This window comes from Neodiprion pinetum, chromosome 1 (genome assembly GCF_021155775.2).
Source record: "Neodiprion pinetum isolate iyNeoPine1 chromosome 1, iyNeoPine1.2, whole genome shotgun sequence".
In the NCBI taxonomy this organism is placed as follows: Eukaryota; Metazoa; Arthropoda; class Insecta; order Hymenoptera; family Diprionidae; genus Neodiprion; species Neodiprion pinetum.
In genome coordinates, this window is record NC_060232.1 from 1,695,360 (window position 1) to 1,718,002 (window position 22,643).

The following is a 22,643-nucleotide window of genomic DNA, read 5'->3' on the forward strand; positions in this document are numbered from 1 at the left end:
AAATGTCCATTATCGGTAACGCATCCTTAAAGGTACAAAAGACGACGGTACGCTTGTCCGGCTTGCTCACTCGGTCAGTCAAGTCGACAAAGCTGCAGTGTTTTATAATTTGCAAATTAGCGCTTCTGCACATCATCTGACAGAGTTTTTATCTCGCGATTCAAGCCGGTTTGTGCGTGCATGAATGACGTACCCTCTTCCAATTTTACACAGGTAAGTCTTGATTGCATTATTGTTTTACTCAGTTTTACAGAGGACAGACTTGACGACTTGTTTAAGTTAGGAGAGCCATTATACTTCATTCGCATCTGAATCCAAATAGTGGTCCCACTCGCGGGTTAATAACTTCTAAAAATAGGTAGGTCCCTAACTTACTGCTTAATCATTGTTTCGGAAAACTCACTCCTCAAAGTTCGCCTATCCATTTCCAAACGTGACAAGAATCAATGAATTTCTCATCGTGATCGGGAAATTCGGAATGATCCGTTATCAGATTATTAACAAATTGCGTCACTAACTTCTCATGTTTTATGAAATTTATTTAGACCCTACGAGCAAGTGATAAAAACATTCATACCGTGCTACGCCTGTATCCTTATTTCAATTCTCCGTTGGTTATAAAGTGCGAATAGAAATTCGGAACAGTATTTGAAAAGTTTTTCCCTTCAACTTGAGAATGACGTTTATTATTTTGTAATTGTTTGGAGAATTATATAGTGTCATTGAATTGCATCGTCGCTTTATCGCTTATGCTAGTAACAGTTGCTTGTGCAAAAATCAGTTAAACGTGCAAGAGGGATTCGAAGTGCAGTGTACGCAGTGATTGTGACATCGTGCAAAGATGAACTGACGATTTGGGTTTCCCGGTGTAACGATAGCCTTTTTACGATAGAATCCCAGATTCGCCGATGAACTGACGATACGGTTAATTTAATTATTTTAACAGTGAACAAAGTGATCACTGTATCGCAAAATTCGTAATTTTTCTCACTACGTAAAGAAGGCTCGATTTTTCAAAGAAAATGCAGGAAAAATTCATCCGACGAGTTGCAGTCAATACATAAAGTTTTGCAATTGGGTGAGCAGATGTCTTGTGCAGCGAAATCTTTTTTTGTTCGGTAGTAGTAATAAGTTTCATGTGACCAAAGATGCTTAATATCATAAAGTGATTCCTGGTGAGATGGTCACGAGTAAGACGTGAGCCACAGTGTAGTCCAATACAGCGGAGTACATAAAAAAAACTACGTCGCGGGCCATTTCTTGCCTATGGCCATCTTACTCGGAATTAACCTATGTAACGTTTTTCTATGAGAACCTGTATTCGAATTCGCGATAACAAACAGAAGAAACACACGTTTAACCAGTTGAATTAAACTTCTTTTTCCTTCACGGTTGCTTTTTCAGGGCCACACAATCTTCGGAATGATTAATAATAAGTTATTAGGTACGTTATCGAGAGCCAATCAATTTCAGATACGTTATAATCATACGTACTCGTATAGTTTGAATTTCATAAGATAACACATTTTTTCGCCAATTAGAACATTTCCACAAATATTGCTAGGGTTGTAATCACTTCTCGCTTCATCTCAACAAAATCTGCTTTAACAATGTTAACAACACTGAGAATCAATCGTTCTTCTATACCGTCCTACCTCATTTTTATCATCATCACACCATATGCTGATGGAGCTAGCGAATAGGAAACGAATCGGAGTTTTCTACAGAAACTATTAACGATAACCACATAATGTATACTATATCGCATCTCGTCTGTTTATCACCGCTAAGAATAAAATAAATCAAAATGGTTTATACCCGATCTCCGGCGTCGCTAAATTTTATGCGTATGCAGCAATTCACAAAAAATTTATCACACGAAGTGAAAATAAGTGTACGCAAACAGTTCCGCGAATCTGAATGAATATTCATTAAAAATCCGACGAGGAAAACGGTTTGAAAAAATCCGTGTAGGAGCTCGACTATGCAGTTTATTCCAACTGCTCATCATGCAGTTACTTGCGCGATTTAATTCCTCGAATTCGACGTGTGCTCTCAGCATATTTGTCTCTTTCAATCAGTTCCTAATAATCGGTTGAGCATGACTTGAATAAGCAATCGAGTTTCTTGTGACAATTTGAGGGAAAAATTACCGTGAAACGTTTTGTTGCGCATAAATTTACTTTTCGGGTATTACGCGGTGGGGCAGCGAACAGATGCTCGATTTCGTGTCGAACTGTGTTCGTCTGGAGGTAAAATATACGAGGAGACTATGCAGAGAATATATTGACACAGAGTGACTGGTTAAGTATGCATGTATGCATCGAAGCAACAAACATTGTTATAATCCTTTGGCAAATGAAAGTTAAGCAAGTCTAACACCCGCTAGGTATACATAAATTGCAGTAGCAAAGACACAGATCTCTTTATGTCAAAGCGATTAAAAACGGCCACGCGCTCGATGAACTATCTGTGTTGTTGCTGGACAATGAGGAGGAACAATCAATCAAAAGCGAAAACAATCACTGCTTTTCCTCGCTTCGCTTGCCGTTCAGTCGCATATAGTTTGAGAATCCGTATGCCTTTTACACAATTTAATGACCAAGACACGCGTTAAATTACCGCGGGCAAGCAAGCGTTATGGGCTGGGTTGGCTGATGACCAAACCACTCCGTAAATATAACGCTTAGTTCAGATTAATTTTCCCGGATATGAATTATTGGAATTTTGACACCGTTTTTCCTCTTAATTGCACTGGCTTTCATATAAAAATGGTCACTTACCTTTTGTTGTTAACTGTTGATTCGGGCTCTGTGGAGCAGCTCTGCGTGCTCGGCGAGGACTGGATACGGCGTTAATTGACTGGTTGTTTAGTTTTTATTAGCTTGTAAACTGTGTTACTTTACTTGTGGGGTTTCAAAAGAAAATATAAATAATTGTGCTGGATGGATTAATTGAATGGATACGTTAAAGGTAATTGATTGGTTTCCTCGTATAAGTTTTAAAACACAATTATTCGTTTATTTAATTTATGTTTATGAAGGTGATTAAAATGGTTTTAGTTATAAACAGTGGGAGAAAAAAAAAGTTTATATTTAAGTAACAGAACACGTAATTAACTTAGCGCTTGATGTATCGATTTCGTAAAAGACCTTCTACGGATATTTAACAGACTTTTCGACTTGATATGTTTGGATTACACAGGTCAACACGAATTTTGACTTTGATAAGAGGGTATGAAATTTCGATAGATTTATCGATAGTTGGATGAAAAAAATATATATGGAGTTTGTATATACGAGTCTGTTTGGTTAAAGGATTGTTCCGAAGAATTATCTAAACAGTAAGGTTATTGTTAGCTTAGGGTGTTCATTTCCCGAAGTAGTAAAAAGTAATAAAGAGAGCCGTATGCATGCGATGCATACGGAGACTCAAAAAAAAAAAAAAAAAAAATAGAATATATAAATGTATTCAATGATAAATTGAAAGGTAATCAAAAATAAAACTGATGGGTAGGGGCAGAGGGCATCGATGTGACACAAGTCTTCGTAGAAGACGTCGATCTTGCACTGATTTATTCTCGATACGCATCAGCTTGCGACGTGGTTTTACTGTGTAATATAATTAGAGATAAGTTTTCTTGTTAGGCTAGGCGTAGATCAAACGTACATTGACACTGATGATACCACTTGCTTACTGATTACCAATCTTCCACTCTTCGGCCTTTTGTGAGACCTGCAAATTCTGTCCTCACAAAGCCCAGGAGTTTGGCGACGGCCATTAAGCTAAAAATAATCAATACATCGATTAATAGAGTCGAAAAAAATAATCTATAGAAAATAAAAAAAAAATTAGGTTATAATAAATCGATTACTCGATTATTTCGTATTTTTTTGAAACGCTACATTTGAAAGCAAAATTTCGTAAATTTCAGTACGTAGTCTTAACGGCCGAAAAGTTTCTTGATAATTTATAGTTTCATTCAGAATACTTTTCAATATCAGGTGAAAATATTCACTTATCTTTCACTTGTTATATCAAATAGGTACTTAGTCAGTAAGATGATGATAATAATTGATACTCTAATCACATAAATTGATATTGCATTGCGTCGTTCATGGGAGTAAAAAACAAAAATCAATTGCGAGGAAAAATAATCGAGCCGGTCGATTAATTGCGTTTGAAAAATAACCGATCATACTTGATTAATCGGCAAAAGATAATCGATTTTATGGAAAATTAGTATTTTTGGTCATTCTTACCAGGAAAGTTTACATACCGCATGTGAAGTTGACGGCGGCACAGCCATCCACGTTTCGTTCAAGCATCTTTTCTTATTCGTGATGATGCACGTGTCGGACTCGTCCGACAACGTTTCTCGGTACTATAGGTATTAATATGGATATAATTGCACACGTAATTGAATAGTACTACTCGACGCATTACGCTCAAGGACTCTGATATATGAGAAGTGCAAGTGCATCGCAAATCTCTTGCGCATTTTCCTATTTCAGCTGTTCAGCGGTAACCGGATTTTCTGGTCCATTCATCGTCACGACATTGCATACGGACATAAACACAATAAAATATAGTTAACTGCAAGATGAACGGTTCGTTCAGGAAATGTTTTCCTTGTCATGTATCTTCTCAAGATTTAATTTATATCGAAGATCTGACACTAGACTCATTCGTAACATTTACAACTTGCTGACGTCGATTTTCAGAACTTTACGTACTCTCATGTTACGGGGATGATCCTAATAAATCTTTTTAAACATATGCGTATCTTCACTTGCTTGAAAAACAGCGACTTCTGTTTTTACTTGTACATGAAGCTAATCAACGTAATAAACGGCAAAAACAATAAGTTATGAAAGACTGTTGAATGTACAATCCACAGATAACGTACAATGAGAAAATTACTTGTCTTATTACAATTGGAAGTGTCGATGCTACGACGAGGTCAGAGTGTGGTGAACGCAGAGTGTGGTGTGATGTTAAAATAGTAGCCAAAGGTACGTTTAAAAGGGTGTTGCCTATCCAGATTAATCTTTACAGCAGCTTTCCTTTCAGTCCAATGATGTAGCGAATCATGGGATTGGTATAGCATTCGTGGTTCTCGGAACAATTTACAAAAATAAAGCAACAGGCTAGAAGATGAGCTGGATAACGTAGTATTGTTTACCATAACGAACACCGAAAATAAACGGCGAACAAAAAATTTAACATAGTGATATACTTACGTTCAACTATTCAAAGGAATTTAATTGAAAATGAGTAGACCCATTTGATCCAATGGGCAAGAAGATTACACAACTCTGCGTAAAAATTTTTCGTCCGTTTCCTAAAATTTATTTTATGATTTTTCTTTTCATTATGCTCCAAAATAAAGGAAAAGTACCCATGTTCCATGTAAAGGTTGCTTTTGTAGTAGTTTTGATAATAATACATTCTTTTCAGTTATCGTAGAAATATTAAATATTTCTGGTACATTTAAAAATACCGCCAAAAAAAAAAGGTTGGAACAGTTTTAAAGCAGTAGTCTCTGGATTTTTAGGGAATAGCAAAGATGAAAATTACCAAGTTCTAGTTGAAAATATGTCAAAAAACTTTATAACCATGGGTTGCGGAATGTCTCTAAAAGTACATATGCTGCATGCTCGTTTAGATAAATTTGAAAACAACACGGAGGCGTGCTCAGAAGAACAAGGAGAACGTTTTCATCAAGATATTATGAACTTCGAACAACGTTATCAGGGCCAATGCAACGAAAACATGATGGGTGACTACATTTGGGGTTTAGTGAAAAAAAGTACTTACGAACATGAAAGAAAAAGTAATAGGGTTCACTTTCAAACTTTTTTCCACTATTTTGTAATTTGATATGATAGTAAAAGTTGATAAAAATTACATATAAATATATTTGTTTCGAGTTATGAATAAATAAAAATTTTAACCATGGATTTTCTAAAATACTCTTCAACCGTTCTCCTGGATAGAAAAGTAAACTTTTTCAGGGCATATATATTTTTTTCATCCAACTATCGATAAATCTATCGAAATTTCATACCCTCTTATCAAAGTCAAAATTCGTGCTGACCTGTGTTATACAAGACGATACGCCGCTAGCTGGCTGTACGGTTAGATGAAGAGTGCGGAAGAAGGAGGGAGTCCGTCTTTGCTTTTATTATCTCGCAGTCAGTCAGATGGACGAAGTAGTTCAAACACTTATTTCAAATTTGGTGCTGTTGACACATGTGGCAATTCACGTTTTGCCGAACGTTACTATTGTGGCACACACTTGAGTAAACCATGTATCAGGTCGTTGTAGATAAATGTAACGATAATAATTTTAAATGTAAAAATTTAGTGTTTATTAATATATGTAACGTTAATATGCAATGATAATATTCTCAATATGTTTAGTCTATTCGTTCCAGCCAAAACGTCCCTTTCTTTGCTCTTGTATATTCACGAGAGCATCCTCTTAAGATTTTGTTTATATTCCCATCTTTCAATACGAATGCCCTTAAGTACAGTCTATACGCCAAGTCTACCTCTTTCGTAAATAACTATAATAATATAGTAAAGATGCTGATTAGGTATTTGTTTATTCAGGGTGGACCAATAGCCACGAACTCAATCCATACAATTCTTCTCTTTGCTTGCAACGTGTGAAGGCTTGTACACAATACGTCAGTATTTCTTTCCGAATCTTCATTAATCACGCTAAATTAAATCGATTTGCGGAAGCGTTAAATTTGGACCACCTGTCATTTTATTCATGAAGACAGCTGTTTAACAAGCCGAAGGCTTTTGGTATGACAGTCAGTCACTTATCTTTTGGCATCTGGTAACTACTGAATGTACTCGTAAATCGGGAGATCAAGAGAAATTGGTAATTGTTTCCATTTTTTTTAAGTTACCAGATTCTGGTGAATATATAGAACAAAAGCGACAAAATTGATTAGTAACAAGTTTCCCGTATTTTGTTCGAAAAATCGCAAACAAGCCCTTAATTATCAAATATAAAATAGTATGTATATCGACGAAGAGTATGTCGTATGTATGCTACTATTCGCGAATATCATTTAGAAACAAACTAAGCTTACAATCATAAACTATCGAACGTTATAAAACACATACCTTCATGGATTTTGATAGTATTACATTTTTTAATAATCAACAAAGCAAAAGACAACTAAAAGCCATTTTTGTCACAGCGGCGATGAGGGCCATTAAGGAAAAGAAGATGCAGTTTTTATCGCCACGCTACCGTTCGAGTACTCATGAAACAAACACGCAATGGCATATTCGCACGCATATTTTTTTCTAATTTCAGATAAACAACAATGTCTCAGCCTAAGCAAGAGCACGATTTGGAACCAGCGCGAGAGATGTTTACTATGACGATTCTAAACGACGCATTGCCTTCCGATATTGCCAATGGTAAGTTTTAATTCATCGACGTACCGATACTCATCCATATGCGGATTAACCCTTTGAGGGGTATGCGTAAAAAAAAACCAATCATCAAAGTCAAAGTGGTCCGAGGGGTTTTTGGGATCGTTGATTACGAATCTGAGGTTAGATTTGTTAAATTCGAAATGGCGTGAAAAATTTTTAAAATACAACCGACTTATGCCAAATTTGATATGCGGGGGTTTTTGGAGTCGCTGATTACGAATTTGACATGAGATATGCAACATTCAAGATGGTGGAAAAGAAATGGAATATGGCATTTATTCCCGCTCTCAGCGTGACTCAGAACTAACGACGTGGACGTGGGAAGAAACAAGTCCCTTCTTTGTTTTTCTTTTTTTTTTTGGTTTTTTATGATTTCTCATTTTACCACTCAAATGGAAAAAACACAATTAAATATTTCTTTTTGGAAAAAACCGGCGTGTCAAAAAATTTGTAAAAAATATATATGATAGTACTAACCACAGAAAAGGTTTATGAAAATTTTCAGAGCTCTAGCTCTTTCCGTTTACCAATGGCCGATTTTATCCGGAAGAAATTGATTTTTTTAATTGACGGTTGATAAGAATCAAAAAAAATAAATGAAAAATAAGTCAGTTGGTCTCATTTTTCATAATGGTTGCATTATTTAAGAACCTAAAAGTTTGAAAATGCCTTAGTACAGGTTAAAGCCACCAACCATCGAAGAAAAAAGGAGAAAAAAAAAAAACGAAAATAAAATAGGTGGAAAGTATAATTCTAACTGCCCCTCAAAGGGTTAACAAAGAGTTAAGCAACAGTCGCTCGTGAGGAACCCAATCGAATGATAAAAAATAATCTATTATTCTCCCGTCAGCAAACAAGGAATCGAAGCAACCATCGGACTTCGAGGCAGCAATCGAGGCTACTGGTATGGATAGAAGTTTTTGCCTTTATTCAAGGGCATTAGATGGACAGGCAATTTGTCAATGACAGTTTATCCGTTATTTTTCTCAGAATATGGACTCTACAACTACCTACTTCTCGTAGCCATATTCCCTGCAGGATGGGCAAACGTTTTTGACACAACTACGATATCGTATATTCTACCATCGGCAGAGTGCGATCTTCACTTATCGTTAAACGAAAAAGGGGCCCTCAACGCCATTATTTACTCAGGTGGGATGACGATATGTATGGCTGAATAAATGGTTGACTGATAGAACTGAAAAATGTTTGACACCTGCGTAATCTTTTCATCAGGCATGATCACCTCCGCTTTTCTGTGGGGATTTTTAGCCGACACGAAGGGACGACGGTCTCTGCTTATATTCGGATATCTAGCAGATTCTATCTGTAATATTCTGAGCAGCATGTCACAGAATTTTTTGACAATGCTGGTCTTTAAATTCTTCAGCGGATTCGTGTGAGTATAATCAAGGATATTAAAAATTGGACCATGAGATACTTTACTTTTGCGAGCATTGACCGAATATCTGATTTTCCCTTTGAATTTCCATCTAATGCAGAATAAGCGGTCCTCTTGCAATCAGTACGACCTACCTGGCGGAGTTTCACAGCACGAAATACAGATCGGCGACATTGTTCTGGACAGCGCTCTTTTCGGCAATGGGAAACGTCGCAATACCAGGTGAGTTTCCGCCGATGACATCGTCCCAAAAAGCCTGTAAAACCAAGGCTGATAGAGAAATTTGATTCAGCTCTGGCGTGGGCGATAATTCCCCAATCCTGGACGTTGACGTTCTTCGATGGTGCTTTCGTCTTCAACTCCTGGCGCATATTCATTTTCGTGTGCAGCATGCCGGCATTCATGGCGTTCGCGGCGCTGCTCTATTTTCCGGAGAGTCCCAAGTACCTAATGACTCAGGGTCGGAACGACGAGGCGATGGCGGTCTTCCAAAGGATGTACGCGATGAACACTGGAAATCCACCGGAACTATTTCCCGTAATGTCGATCTTACTTCACCGCTAGCTAGCGTTAGTCCGTTCTTACCTAACCTTGGTCTCCAATTCACAGATAAAATCCCTCTCCTTGGAAGGCCAGAAGAAGAAGATCGAACCCTCGGCCGGTCGCACTACCGTGTCCGTCTGGCAAAATGTTCGCGGCGGGTTCGGACAGATCAGACCGCTTTTCGTGAAGCCCTATCTGGGCCAGTTCCTCCTTATCCTAGCACTTCAGTTTGGGAGCATCTTGAGGTAAGTCAACGGCGTTCACGTCGACTGAACACGTTAAGCTGAGCTTAATTATTACATCAAGGTGTTCCACAATTGTACAGTTTGAACACCGTGAGATTATGGATGCCGCAACTTTTGACCTTGATGGAAACGTACGATTACGAAAGTCACGATTCTGCTACTTTGTGCGACATGATCAGTGTGCCTAGTGTTTCAAACGCCACCTCATACGACGGCTTCAACTCTACGACAACGATTGACGACTGCCTCGTGGTAAGTCTTACGATAGATATCAGCTGAAGAATCGATGATACAATTAGACAAATTTTCCAGCCATTCGTACCCAGTAAGGTTTACATCAATTCCATGATCATCTCGGCAACTACGGTTCTAGGCTTCGTGGTTGCCGGTACTCTGGTCAATCTCATGGGAAACAAGAATCTGTTGCGTGAGTATTATTTTCAACGTGAAATTAAACACGAATCTTATGCGACCTTGTAATTCTTCCTTCGCAGTGTTAGCCTTCGCATTGCCAGCGGTAGGCATATTTGGATTGAATTGGTCGCCGAGTTCCAACATTACTTTAGGTATCATCGCGATCTACATTGCGTTGACAAGCCTTTCCACAACCACAATCATCACTTTCTGTGTCGATCTGATGCCAACCTCTCTCAGGTTGGTATTGACCTTTCTTCCTAACGCAACACTGACAATAAATGTCGATGCCGACTGGCCGAATCTGTATATTCTTCGAAGAGCTACCGCAGTATTTTGTTTCTTTTCCAGGACAATGGCCGTGGGTCTGACCATGTCGATTGGACGGAGTGGCGCGATGATCGGGAACGTTGTTTTTCCAATTCTCTTGGTGACAGGTTGCTTCGCGCCCTTCATTTTTGTTGGCGGATTCCTAATCTGTAAGTATAATTGTGCGAATGAAATAAAAGATGGCAACAAAATAATCACTGTTCAACTGTATTAAGGCTCTTTATTTACAATCATACGGTGCTTTGTTTCAGTCTGCTTTGTGTTGACAATATTCGTACCGAAACCACCGGCCAAGCTTCTGTGAGGACTCGAAAGATTTATCTGATCCTATTTAGATTAATTTACCAGTGAATAGTTTTAAGTTTCGTCAGTAGTTAATCGGCTATGTGTGTGTGTGTCTGTGTAATTTGAATTGAGGTTTCGTTCACGCTTCGTCTGTGAGTGCGTTTTATCAAGAAAGACTCGAGTGATTTTCCGTCCTGTGGACAGGTTTTTGTGTACGTAAGTTACGTAAGCATGTGTTATCACGACTGTACGTCAATGACGTAAAGAAATCTTTCTGGATATCCAGTGAAACTAAAGTTGCACGTTTTTTTTTTGTTTGCAAAATTCCCATAGTCGTCATCGCAGGCTATCGTTATACACTTGGAATATATGTATAATGTCAGTAACTATTAGTGATATTGAAAATATTACTACAAATCACCGAGGTATAATAAAACAAAGTTATTTTTCAATATGAATTTTCGCCTTCATTTTTCAGGATACCTCTAACTGATATCTCATAAAAATAAATTTCTAAAAGTGTAATTGGCACTTGAACGTTACCTCTTCACTTCGTAGTTCCTTACTAATGCAGAATCAGACTATCACGATTTCACTATTGAACGTATAAATTTTAACTGCTCGTGTACTGTAACCAACATCAACATACTTGTCAGCGGCAACTTATTCGAGTATATGTTTGAAAATATTTACGCGGTGACTGAAATGAGACTGTATAAGCAAATAAAATGAGTAGCATAAACTGTGTCTCTTGTAAAATTAGTGCTGCTATCATGACCTCGCATATATCAAATATAATGGTATATCTGGTACAATTTTTGCCAACCGTGTTGTGCGTCGAATATTTGCCACCTTATCTCGCGCAGTTCAACTGGGACAAGATGACTGAGAAGAACGAAGGTACCAAACGGTGCCAGTCTGAAAAAGTTCAGGAGGTGTTTACAATATCATTTCACACTGAAGAATCCCAGCCTGCCTCGGTAATCGGTGAGCTTAATTAATGTAGTCATTACCGTTGGACATAGATATCGTCTAGTAAATAACCAAATCCTAACGAAACGATCGTATCCGTTTTTCTCTCCTGTTGTCTTGCATCCCTTCTTTCTAGTAATGAACGAAAAATCTGCTGAAACGGAATCACCTCTCCTTTTGAATTTGCATTTTCAGTGCCCGATGAATCGGAGTCACCGCGTGACTTTGAAGAGGCCATTGAAGCTACCGGTTCGTATTCACGATAAGAATCTCGTAACTTATTCTGTCGGGCTTATCACGCACGTTGATTTAGGCTATGGACTCTATAATGTTCTACTACTGTTGGCGGCTCTACCTGGAGCCTGGGCGAATTTGTTTGACACAACGGCAATTTCCTACGTTCTTCCGACAGCCGAGTGTGATCTGGAGATGACGTTATTCCAGAAGGGGCTGCTTAATGCTGCCATTTATGCTGGTAATTTGCAGCAGTAATCGGCATGTGATAAAAAATGGGTATTCGAAATGAAGAGTTGTAAATTCAAAGTTTTCTTTAGTCGTCTCGGTATAAAGACGGGTTAATAATTCGTTACTGTAAAAATCGCAATTCTTCAGGCATGTTCACCGCGGCATTTCCATGGGGAGTTTTAGCCGATACGAAAGGTCGAAAGACTCTACTTATGATTGGCTACTTCGCCGATTGCATTTGCAATGTTCTGAGCAGCATGTCACAGAGCTTTTACGTTATGCTGGCTTTTAAGTTCTTCAGCGGATGTATGTGAGTAGAATAAGAAATTCTTCCGTTTTCACATATGTTTTTTTAAGCGTGAATCAACAGAAACGGTTTAATATTTATATTTTTTAACTTGTCGCTGTTCAGCATGAGCGGACCCTTCGCGGTGAATATGACATACCTGGCGGAATTCCACGGCGTCAAGTATAGGTCAAAGATGTTGCTATGGGCTCGTCTCTTTCCTTCTTTAGGGAGCATAGTGCTTCCAGGTGAATGTTAATGTCATTGTGCACGTTGCGCTTTTGGCGTTCCAACCAAACGAGAAGAATGAATATGTTTGTTCAGAAATCGATGAATTCTTTCTTAGGATTAGCATGGATGATACTGCCTCAGTCTTGGTCATTCTCGCTGTTTGACGGAGTATTTGTGTACAATTCTTGGCGCATCTTTATTTTGATCTGCAGTCTGCCAGCGTTCCTGGGATTCCTGGCATTGATCTTTTTCCCAGAAAGTCCGAGGTTCCTAATGTCCCAGGGACGAAATGACGAGGCGATGAAGGTTTTCAAAAAAATGTACTCCATGAATACCGGAAAACCTCCGGAAACGTTTCCGGTAATATAGATAATTTTGTAGTCAATGGCCTGCCATTGTCGATACTTATCTAACTTTTGGCAACCGTCCAATTTTTATCCCCACAGGTAAAAGAACTTTATCTAGAGGCTCAGAAGAAACAAGTGGAACGCACTTCAAGTAAAAGTAGCGTGTCTGTTTGGGAAAAGACTCGAAGCGGTTGGAGTCAAATCAAACCCCTCTTCCACAAGCCGTATCTCAGCCAGTTTGTCCTGATGACGACCATCCAATTCGGAGGCCTGCTGGGGTAAGTAATTAACGCTACGGTCACAATACTTGTGCGCAATATTTACTTGTCATTTTCGATGCAGCATGAATACATTGCGCCTTTGGATGCCTCAGCTATTCACATTGATGGAAAATTTCAATTACGAAAATCGCGATGCCAGCTTGGGTCCCGCTACTTTGTGCGAAATGCTAACCTCAGCCGAGCCATTGAACACGACGGATTCTGACGAGTGGAACTCTACGATAGTAAATGCCTGCGTTGCGGTAAGTTAACCAAAGCAAGTTATAATCCATCGAACTTTTACTTTTACTTTTACTTTTACGCCGCATTCTTGACTGTGTTTTTTAAATGAAAATTGTCAGGTACCAATTCACAGTAGAGTTTACATAAACTCTATAATTATAGCAGTCACCACCGTGTTAGGTTGCACACTTGCCGGAAGCTTGGTTAATCTAGTTGGGAAGAAGAATCTGCTACGTGAGTTCAGAAACTGATATGTCAGCCCAATTAATTCAAACTCAATGAATTTTGCCGGACACATCATATATTTTTCATTCTAGTGCTGGTTTACGTAGCTCCAGCAGCTTGCAGCTTTTCTTTAAACTGGTCGCCAAATTCCAATGTCACGTTAGCAATTTTCTCAATCTACCTGATGTTCACTAGCATCGCCGTCACTTCTATCATTAGTTTTACGGTTGATTTGATGCCTACGTCTCTCAGGTTTGTTTAAATATGGTTTAAAAGTAGATTGTTGAGTGGGATTGCAGTAATTAGCTCTTCTTGTGAGAGCTAAAACCTGCAATTTCAACTAAACTCTGATAAACAAGTTTACGCACATTTTACGTTCGCTTAAATCCACTTCAGAGCAACTGCTGTGAGTTTGACAATGTCCATTGGTCGCATCGGTTCTATGATCGGAAATCTCCTGTTTCCACTACTTCTGAGTACAGGCTGCATGGTCCCATTCATATTTGTCGGAGGATTTCTACTCGGTGAGTACAACCTTTGGGAACATACCCGAGTTGACAATCCATTGCAACGAATCTTGATGCTAAATTCCACGATGTTCCGTGTGTTCACAGTTTGCTTCGTACTCTCTATATTCATCCCAAAACCACCTGAAAAGTTAATGTGAAATCTGAAATAGGATTTTCGCTTCACAAACGCAAGAGTGCTTCGTCTGATTTCTATTTCATCATTCATGCAAACGACACTGTCGTTCTCACCGGACAGTAGTGTTATATTTAAGTAAGTATAGCGTATAAGTGTATTATTAACTAGTGATACATTTGCAATTCATTATACAGAAGCGGGCGACCAGCACGGCTGGTAGCCATAGACACTAAAGATAGAATTACACCTTAAGACGACTTGTATTACGTATTTATAAAAACCATAAACACTCGAGAAGCTGGGAGTAAAATTATTTATCCTGACTGCCGATGGAGTGGATCGTAGATCACTACTCGGCTCGGACTACGCAGAGTTTTGCAGCCGCAGAACAGTCAATTTCAATCTCTAGGGCGCTAAAATTCGAAGAGTTCAAAGAATTCCTTGTTTCGCGGGCATTGGCCTTAACGTACATGTCATGAAAATATGCTCGCGTAAGCGCGGTGGTCTGGTCGACTCTGACTGACTAAGCATTTCGGTAGAGTAGCAACGAAATGGGTCTACATGCAGATTGGAGTACGAGTTTAGCATTTCTACGTAAAGTTTACGCCCACCGCTCTAGTTGTTTTCTTCGATTTTCTAGTAATAAGACCAATTAATTCGAAATCAACGGACAGTTCACGTTCGTTAATTTTCCTATCACTCGCGCACAGCGAGTGGCTACGAGTTTCAGTCTGCAAAAGAGAAGGAAATCGTGAACCTTCTCGTATTCGTTTCCAATCGTTAGTAAAACCCGCACAGGGTGAGTTTCCCCAGCTCTACAATACTCTTCCATGTAATATCCAGTAAATTTGGTTCACGGAAACTGATAAGTCGGTAACGAAACTATACGGACGTTACACGTGGCACTTTAATTAATAGGCGTCGCCGGTATTGAATACATTGCCACACTGACCGTCCGGAATTTGAAAAAATATCAGTCTTCGCTCATGGATTCAACTATTAATTGAACAAATAATCGTTTGATTCTTACCACCAGGATGTTAATGATATAAGAAAAAACAGATGACGTAATCCTCGTAGAGCTAATTACAGCGCAGCGTTCATTCGTTTTGAGACGAGGTAAAATATTTGTTGTCTTGAAAATGTTAACTGGTTTTGACCGTCCATATTTTCGCTGAGGTTTCAAACGAATACCGCCGATTGCGAGGTAAGCCATACCCAGTAATAATCATGCGGTAAATCAACGAAGGCCGTCGAGTAATTACATTCAGATGCTAAGAGGCTGAGGTATCGATAGACCTAATCCACTCTGTAGTCGCTACTTTTTCGCCACCATTCGCTGCGGCTGGTTCGATCATCTGGTACAGGAATATTGTTGTTCTCGGATAGTGTAAATTTTCCCAGCCACGTTATCGCGACGAATTATATCTGCCTAACCCACGTAATTCGATTAACTAACATGTTTAATGACGACACCAAAGAACACGATGAAGAAAAAGTCGAACTTTATTCGCGTTCAGCCGGCGGTAAGTTATTGATAATTACTGGAATCGGTTAATCTATTTTTTTTTTTAATTTTTTTGCCATAGCATTTCGACACACATTGACACGAACGATGTTATTGGCCCGTTGCGTTCAATCCTACTGCTAACTTGGTATCGCTTTGCGCCTATTTGTGTTCGGAAATTTTCTCTATTAATTGGATTTTTTGACAAAAATACTCCGTTAAAATGCTCGGTCAGTATTGCTTGTGACTATCTGTGCAAACATGGGAATGTAAAATGAATGCATCAAATTTTCATTTAAGCGGCAAAGTATGTTCAATGCATTATGTATAACTAATAACAAATTTAATTTTACAGATTCTAACGAGTTGAATATTTCACATGACTTTGATGAAGCCATTGAAGCAGCCGGTTTGTTTTTTAAGCTGTTGAAATCAGTCATAAATATATTTTTATAGCTCATATGGGATTAGCGTCTGAAAAGAACAAAATGAATGGACACTGATAGAGTCAAATGGAAATCCTTGTGATTATTGTTATTGAATACTATATTATGAGGATTAATTTAACTGTTCAGATATTCTAAAAAATTCCAACCTTGTAATGTGGTTTCTTTTGCAGGCTACGGATTGTTTAATGTCCTGCTAATATTGGCCATTCTGCCAGGAGCATGGGCAAATTTTTTCGACACAACGGTAATGTCTTACGTTCTTCCAGTAGCTGAATGTGATCTGCAAATTACATTCTTCCAGAAAGGAATGCTCAACGCTGCTGTTTTCGCAGGTATTAGACAAGACTGAGTAATAAAAATTATTGAAGATCGTTTAAGTGTAGAACATTTGGTCCAGCCAGTAGGTGAATCAAGCTACATGCGGGAACGTAATTTGTGGCGTCATTGACACTCTGGGAACATCGCAAATCCGGAATTACGTTCAGAACACACCCCTTTAACAAATCATACTATCGCAAAAATTATGTTACCGCATGTAGATTTTCCTTTTCTGAGCGACATACTGACTGGACTAATATTAGAACTGACGAGCTGTATTTGAAGACCCCCTTAATCAACGTTAGACGTTGAAATTGAGTCAACATGTATCATAAAAATGTTAAATTTTTAGGAATGTTTACCGCAGCGTTTCCGTGGGGTGTCTTAGCTGACACAAAGGGCCGAAGAACGCTTCTCAGACTGGGATACTGCTGTGATTGCATTTGCAATATTTTGTGCAGCATGTCTCAGAACTTCTACGTTTTACTGACTTTCAAATTTTTGAGTGGATGCATGTGGGTAGAACAATTGAATTAGCATGCAGTGTTGGGTACTTGTGGTCTCCCCTGATCTCTAAAATATTTTTAAAGTGATCGAACACTCGTCCATTAACATTGTGTTTTTATAGAATGAGCGGCCCTTACGCAGTCAACATGACATACCTCGCAGAATTTCACAGTGGCAAGTATCGGTCAAAAGTAGTGCTGTGGGCTCGCCTTTTTCCTTCGTTAGGAAGCATCGTGCTTCCAGGTGATCAATAATTCAATCGTATGCGTTGAGCACCTTCTCCTGCACTGTATAATTAATAAAATGTTTGATTTGATTTTTTTTCAATCAGGATTAGCATGGATTGTAATTCCTCAGCCCTGGTCATTTACCTTATTCAACGGAACATTTGTTTACAACTCCTGGCGAATCTTTATTTTGATCTGCAGTATGCCAGCTCTCCTGGGATTCATCATCCTACGATTTTTACCAGAAAGTCCGAGGTTCCTGATGTCCCAGGGTAGAAGCGAGGAAGCGATGGAGGTCTTCCGAAGAATATACGCGATGAACACTGGAAAAGCACCGGAAACATTTCCCGTAATGCCGTTTTTTTCAACGCATGAAGAAAAACACTCGTAAGTGATTAACCGATCCTTGTATAAACCACGAACTCTTATCTGCGAAGGTGAAGGCACTTCGTCAGGATGATCCGAAACGGAAAACAGAAGCTGTGGATACCTCGAGAAGAGCATCCGTCTGGGAAAAAATCCGAAACGGTGGTGCACAGGTGATGCCCCTGTTTCAGAAGCCATATTTCTGCCACTTCCTCCTGATCATCACCATACAATTCGGGGGCCTCCTCACGTACGTTGTCACCATTCACCCACTGTAGACATGCGGAATATTAATTTGTCGTTTTCTGCGCAGTCTGAATACGCTGCGTCTGTGGATGCCTCAGCTCTTCACATTGATGGAAGACTTTAAACACAAAAAACACAACGTCGGCATCGGTCGTCCAACTCTGTGCAACATGATAAGTACACCGAGCAATTCAAACTTTACAACGTACGATGAAATCAACTCCACGATGGCTAAAACTTGTGACGTGGTAAGTTTACCTTGTGCAAGATTAGTTCAAGGTCTACTTCAGATCTTTCGGCATGGCAAAATCGTCATTCGAGGTATTTTGAAATAAAATAATTTGCAGGTTCCTGTCTACAGCAGGGTTTACATCAATTCCATAATCTTGGCCATTACCATTGTCATAGCTTGTTCAATTGCCGGGAGTTTGGTTAATCGGATCGGGAAGAAGAATCTCTTGCGTGAGTATTTTGTAAGGTCACATAACGCAAGACATTCGATTAATTTTACTCAACTGCAAATCGAATTTCGTTGGAAGAAATTATTATTTTTCTCACCTTGCAGTTGTTGCCTTCTTGATCCCAGCTGTTTGCGCCTTTTTGTTGAACTGGTCGCCGAATTCTGACGCGACATTGACGCTTCTCGCCATTTACATGGCTTCTGGCAACGTCTCGGTCACTACTATCATCAGTTTCACCGTCGACCTAATGCCGACGACTCTCAGGTTGGTTGAAATTCGGACTATCGACACGTGGTGGAAAATGAAATTTACGTGAACTTTCTTGTTCCAGAGCAACGGCTGTTACTCTGGCCATGGCCGCCGGTCGGATCGGCGCGATGTTCGGAAATCTCCTGTTTCCGCTGCTTTTGAGTACAGGTTGCATGGCCCCCTTCATATTTGTCGGAGGGTTCCTGCTCGGTGAGTCGGTTTAAGCTTTTATTCAGGAATGTTCAAAATCCCTAAAGATAATTTTTTATCATACTAACCAAAATCAATGTTTTTTCATGTGCACGCAGCCTGCTTTTCATTGTCCATCTTCATTCCGAAACCTCCATCAAGGCTGATGTAAGGTTTTGGATGGATTTCTTTGGCGCGTCAAGATCATCATCAGAATTTCAATTTTTTACCTTCGTACCTGGCTTCATCTGAATATGAACGGTTTTCTCACAATGTGTACAAGGGGACTGCATCTTTTTGCATTCGTGTGAAGTACTTTTTCTTGTATACTTAATGTATTTATTGCAGGACACTTACTCGACGTGCTTTCAATTCTCAACAAAGCATTTGCCGTGTGCATGCATGAAAATCGTCACGATTGTACATACGGATATGTAGGTGTATGTAGTTAGTTGCGTAATAAAATTCTTCCGTAAACACTTGCGACGTGAAAAATTTATTCGATAGTGTTGATACGACGGTATACCTGGTGTACTTGTATATAAATATAGAACAATGTTAATGCCATTACTCACAATCAGCGATACTATCAAAGCAGGTGCAAACATTATACATACAATACGCACGATGGTACATCAGCTCAAAATCCTACCGGCCACAGTTCTATTGCATGAAATTCCTTCACTCTTGTCTCATTTTCAATCAGGACGAGATGTCTGACGGTGAGATGTCAAATGGGAGAAAACATACCGTGGAAGTGTTCACTATTTCGTATTCGCCTCCAGCTGAGTCCTCCGTCATTGTGGACGGTGAGTCGTGTAGATCACTATCCGCTACTTCGTTATCACTTTTTTTTGGCAAAGATGATGTAATCTCAGCCAAGTCAGTTACGCGCTCGCAAGTCGAACGCCCTCAGCTCTCAGTTTCGAAACATTGTTCTTCCTCTCACTCGCAGAACCGAATGAATCGACGACGCCGTGTGACTTTGAGGATGCCGTTAAAGCGACTGGTATGTGTGACATGGTAGGAATTCGGAAAAGGGAAGGTCGTCATTTCTCGATGAACATTTCCAGGATACGGCCTGTACAACTACTTGCTTCTACTGGCCGTTCTTCCGGGAGGATGGGCGAGCTTCTTTGACGTTACGACAATGTCTTACGTGCTTCCATCGGCCGAATGTGACCTTCAGCTGACGCTGTTTCACAAGGGAGTCCTCAACGCGGTGACATACGCCGGTAATAAAACAACTGATTGAAAATTCACTCTGACGTTAATCACTTTTCAAAACCTGATATTCTGATCACGGAGCTCTTCAGGCATGATGACATCGGCGTTCTTCTGGGGTTTCTTGGCTGACACGATGGGGCGACGTTCTCTGCTAATGGTCGGTTATTTGGCCGATTCTGTTTGCAATATTCTGAGTAGTACTTCGCAGAGTTTCCAAGTTTTACTTATCTTCAAATTCCTGAGCGGAATCATGTGAGTAAAAGCGGGACGAAATGGCTCTACCGTGGTTGACAAAAAATCAAAACACACCAGGATAATATCAGTATAATGTGTAGAACGAATTCATGTGTTTAGAATAAGTGGTCCTTTTTCAATCAACATGACGTACCTGGCAGAATTTCACGGCGTTAAGTGCAGGACTAAAGCGCTAATGTGGCTCAGCATGTTTCCCTCCATGGCCAGCGTGGCACTTCCAGGCGAGTTTTTGTCTCAACTCGAAGCGTCGACGTTGTCACCGAATTTTGCTAAAGGCATTTGCTACTCCAACTTGTAACAGGCTTGGCGTGGATAGTAATTCCTCAGTCGTGGTCATTCTCCCTCTTCGATGGGACCATCGTCTACAACTCCTGGCGAATTTTCATCTTGATCTGCAGCGTGCCCGCAATGCTGGCGTTCTTGACGCTACTCTACTTTCCGGAAAGTCCCAAGTTCCTAATGTCCCAAGGCAAAAACGACGAGGCGATGAAGGTTTTCCGAAGAATGTACGCGATAAACACTGGAAAACCGCCGGAGTCATTTCCCGTAATGTAAACCATGCCAATATTTGAAGAAACTTGCACATCCTCATTCTAACCGTCGATCTTTTGCACGAAAGGTGAAGGAACTCTGTCAGGAACGTCAGAAGAGCCAAACCGAAAGTTCGGATGAGCCAAGACGCGCCTTGGTCTGGGAGAAGGCTCGGAGTGGTTGGGCTCAGATAAGGCCCCTCTTTCTAAAGCCGCATCTCGCCCGGTTTCTTCTAATTGTCGCCATCCAGCTCGGATGTATGCTCAGGTACGTATCGATACATTTCGATACAAGGCGCAGGGGATTCACGTGTAATTTTCATCCCAGCATGAACACTCTCCGGCTCTGGATGCCTCAGCTTTTCACAATGATGGAAAACTTTGATTACGAGAATCGCGATGCCAGCTTGGGCGCTCCCGTTTTGTGCGACATCATACTGGCTTCGAACCCTTCAACCGTGACACGAGATGATGCGTACCTTAACTCTACGGTTTCGAGTACTTGCGTCGTGGTAAGTTCCTCTGACCGATACACCGCAGCATTCGGTTTTACCACGGTTGTTGCATTTCACTACTCTTGAGCGAGCGTTTTCAGGCACCCGTTCAGAGCAGAGTTTACATAAACTCGATGATCATCGCATGCACCTCTATCATAGGCTACATGCTTGCCGGAAATCTGGTCAATTTAGTCGGCAAGAAAAACCTCTTGTGTAAGCGTGCCAGAAAGAAGCTAAGTCCAATCAATTATCACAACTGATAAGCGTTATCTCACCAGGACTAACCATATGATGTCTTTTTCACTGCAGTTATGGCCTACGCGGTTCCAGCAATGTGCAGCTTTGGGCTGAATTGGTCACCGAATTCAGACGTCACCTTGGCCATTGTGTCCATATTTATGGCGCTAGCCAGCCTATCTGTCAACATCATCATTAGTTTTATCATTGACTTGATGCCCACGTCGCTCAGGTTTGTTAGCATTAAATCCATGGATGCAGTACAATTTCCCAACAGCGAACACCTTCGGGACTGAAAATGTTGTCCGTTATTGAGGAGCGTCCGTTATCCAGAACAACATCAACGTGTAAATTGTGCTACTGGAAATTTTTATACTGTCCATTGTGAAGAGGAATCTATTACTCGGAGGTGTTCATTAAGAGAACTCTCACTGTTGTTATCATTACGCGCACTCAAGTAAATCACTTCATTCTATAGGTAATGGAAGTTCCACCGTGTTTCAGAACGATGGCCGTCAGTTTGACAATGTGCGTTGGTCGCTGCGGTGCGATGATTGGGAATCTGTTATTCCCGATTCTTTTGAACGTTAGCTGCATCGTTCCCTTCATGTTTATCGGGTGTTTTTTACTGGGTAAGTGTGGCGCTAAAGGAGACTATTTTTTCGAGACTTTGCTCAATTAACAAATAACAACTGACATCTCGTGATTCGTTTATTTTTCAGTCAGCTTAGTATTGACCATTTTCATTCCAAAGCCGCCACCGAAATTGGTTTAACAGCTGTTAAGAATTTCTGTAACAGATAAATATCGATGGACAATGTGAGCAATGATCTCGACTGTGGTAAACTGAAAGTGTATTTGCAGAGTATGCATAGGAAAATATTGTATATAGACGTGCGTATAACGCGCTATCTGATCAGCTCGACAATTGAATTTATGCTAATTCCAACTAAATAAATTAATTCCAAACAAGCATCTCGTACTCATCGTTATCTAAAGTATAATATGATACCGTGCG

At 39.9% G+C, this 22,643-nt stretch overlaps 3 protein-coding genes and 1 long non-coding RNA gene across 8 annotated transcripts; 3 read left to right on the top strand and 1 right to left on the bottom strand.

Moving 5' to 3' along the window:
- Positions 1 to 244: 244 nt before the first annotated feature.
- LOC124217818 (uncharacterized) lies at positions 245 to 14,657 on the top strand. The gene is made up of 24 exons (XM_069135178.1): positions 245 to 358; positions 7,343 to 7,449; positions 8,318 to 8,371; positions 8,458 to 8,619; positions 8,704 to 8,866; positions 8,970 to 9,091; positions 9,162 to 9,406; positions 9,479 to 9,657; positions 9,738 to 9,909; positions 9,970 to 10,084; positions 10,152 to 10,311; positions 10,423 to 10,550; positions 10,653 to 10,701; positions 11,450 to 11,596; positions 11,679 to 12,133; positions 12,271 to 12,433; positions 12,536 to 12,657; positions 12,756 to 13,000; positions 13,087 to 13,265; positions 13,330 to 13,510; positions 13,610 to 13,724; positions 13,808 to 13,967; positions 14,112 to 14,239; positions 14,330 to 14,657. Exons 2-24 carry the CDS (start codon positions 7,353 to 7,355, stop codon positions 14,380 to 14,382), a joined length of 3,594 nt encoding a protein of 1,197 aa, XP_068991279.1. The 5' UTR covers positions 245 to 358; positions 7,343 to 7,352; the 3' UTR covers positions 14,383 to 14,657.
- A 253-nt stretch (positions 14,658 to 14,910) lies between these two features.
- LOC124217353 (synaptic vesicle glycoprotein 2B-like) lies at positions 14,911 to 19,358 on the top strand. Of its 5 annotated transcripts, none has more exons than XM_046622802.2 (13): positions 14,911 to 15,159; positions 15,279 to 15,479; positions 16,223 to 16,276; positions 16,487 to 16,648; positions 16,987 to 17,149; positions 17,263 to 17,384; positions 17,473 to 17,717; positions 17,806 to 17,984; positions 18,048 to 18,228; positions 18,328 to 18,442; positions 18,546 to 18,705; positions 18,773 to 18,900; positions 18,999 to 19,358. In XM_046622802.2, the coding sequence occupies exons 4-13, from the start codon at positions 16,564 to 16,566 to the stop codon at positions 19,049 to 19,051; spliced, it is 1,431 nt and encodes a 476-aa protein (XP_046478758.1). In that variant the 5' UTR covers positions 14,911 to 15,159; positions 15,279 to 15,479; positions 16,223 to 16,276; positions 16,487 to 16,563; the 3' UTR covers positions 19,052 to 19,358. The 5 variants fall into 5 exon arrangements, with proteins under 5 accessions (XP_046478758.1, XP_046478750.1, XP_046478739.1 ...); XM_046622783.2 differs by lacking the exons at positions 14,911 to 15,159; positions 15,279 to 15,479 and adding exons at positions 15,599 to 15,886; positions 15,950 to 16,097; XM_046622794.2 differs by having other exon boundaries at positions 14,911 to 15,479.
- LOC138190491 (uncharacterized) lies at positions 17,618 to 18,972 on the bottom strand. The gene is made up of 2 exons (XR_011176484.1): positions 18,539 to 18,972; positions 17,618 to 18,006 (listed from the first exon to the last, which is right to left on the bottom strand). It is a non-coding gene; the product is annotated as an uncharacterized lncRNA (long non-coding RNA).
- Positions 19,359 to 19,442: 84 nt separating the features above from the next.
- LOC124217305 (synaptic vesicle glycoprotein 2A-like) lies at positions 19,443 to 22,597 on the top strand. Its single transcript, XM_046622717.2, has 12 exons — positions 19,443 to 19,688; positions 19,835 to 19,888; positions 19,953 to 20,114; positions 20,196 to 20,358; positions 20,461 to 20,582; positions 20,663 to 20,907; positions 20,981 to 21,159; positions 21,220 to 21,403; positions 21,487 to 21,601; positions 21,698 to 21,857; positions 22,130 to 22,257; positions 22,348 to 22,597. The coding sequence occupies exons 1-12, from the start codon at positions 19,550 to 19,552 to the stop codon at positions 22,398 to 22,400; spliced, it is 1,704 nt and encodes a 567-aa protein (XP_046478673.1). The 5' UTR covers positions 19,443 to 19,549; the 3' UTR covers positions 22,401 to 22,597.
- Positions 22,598 to 22,643: the final 46 nt, after the last annotated feature.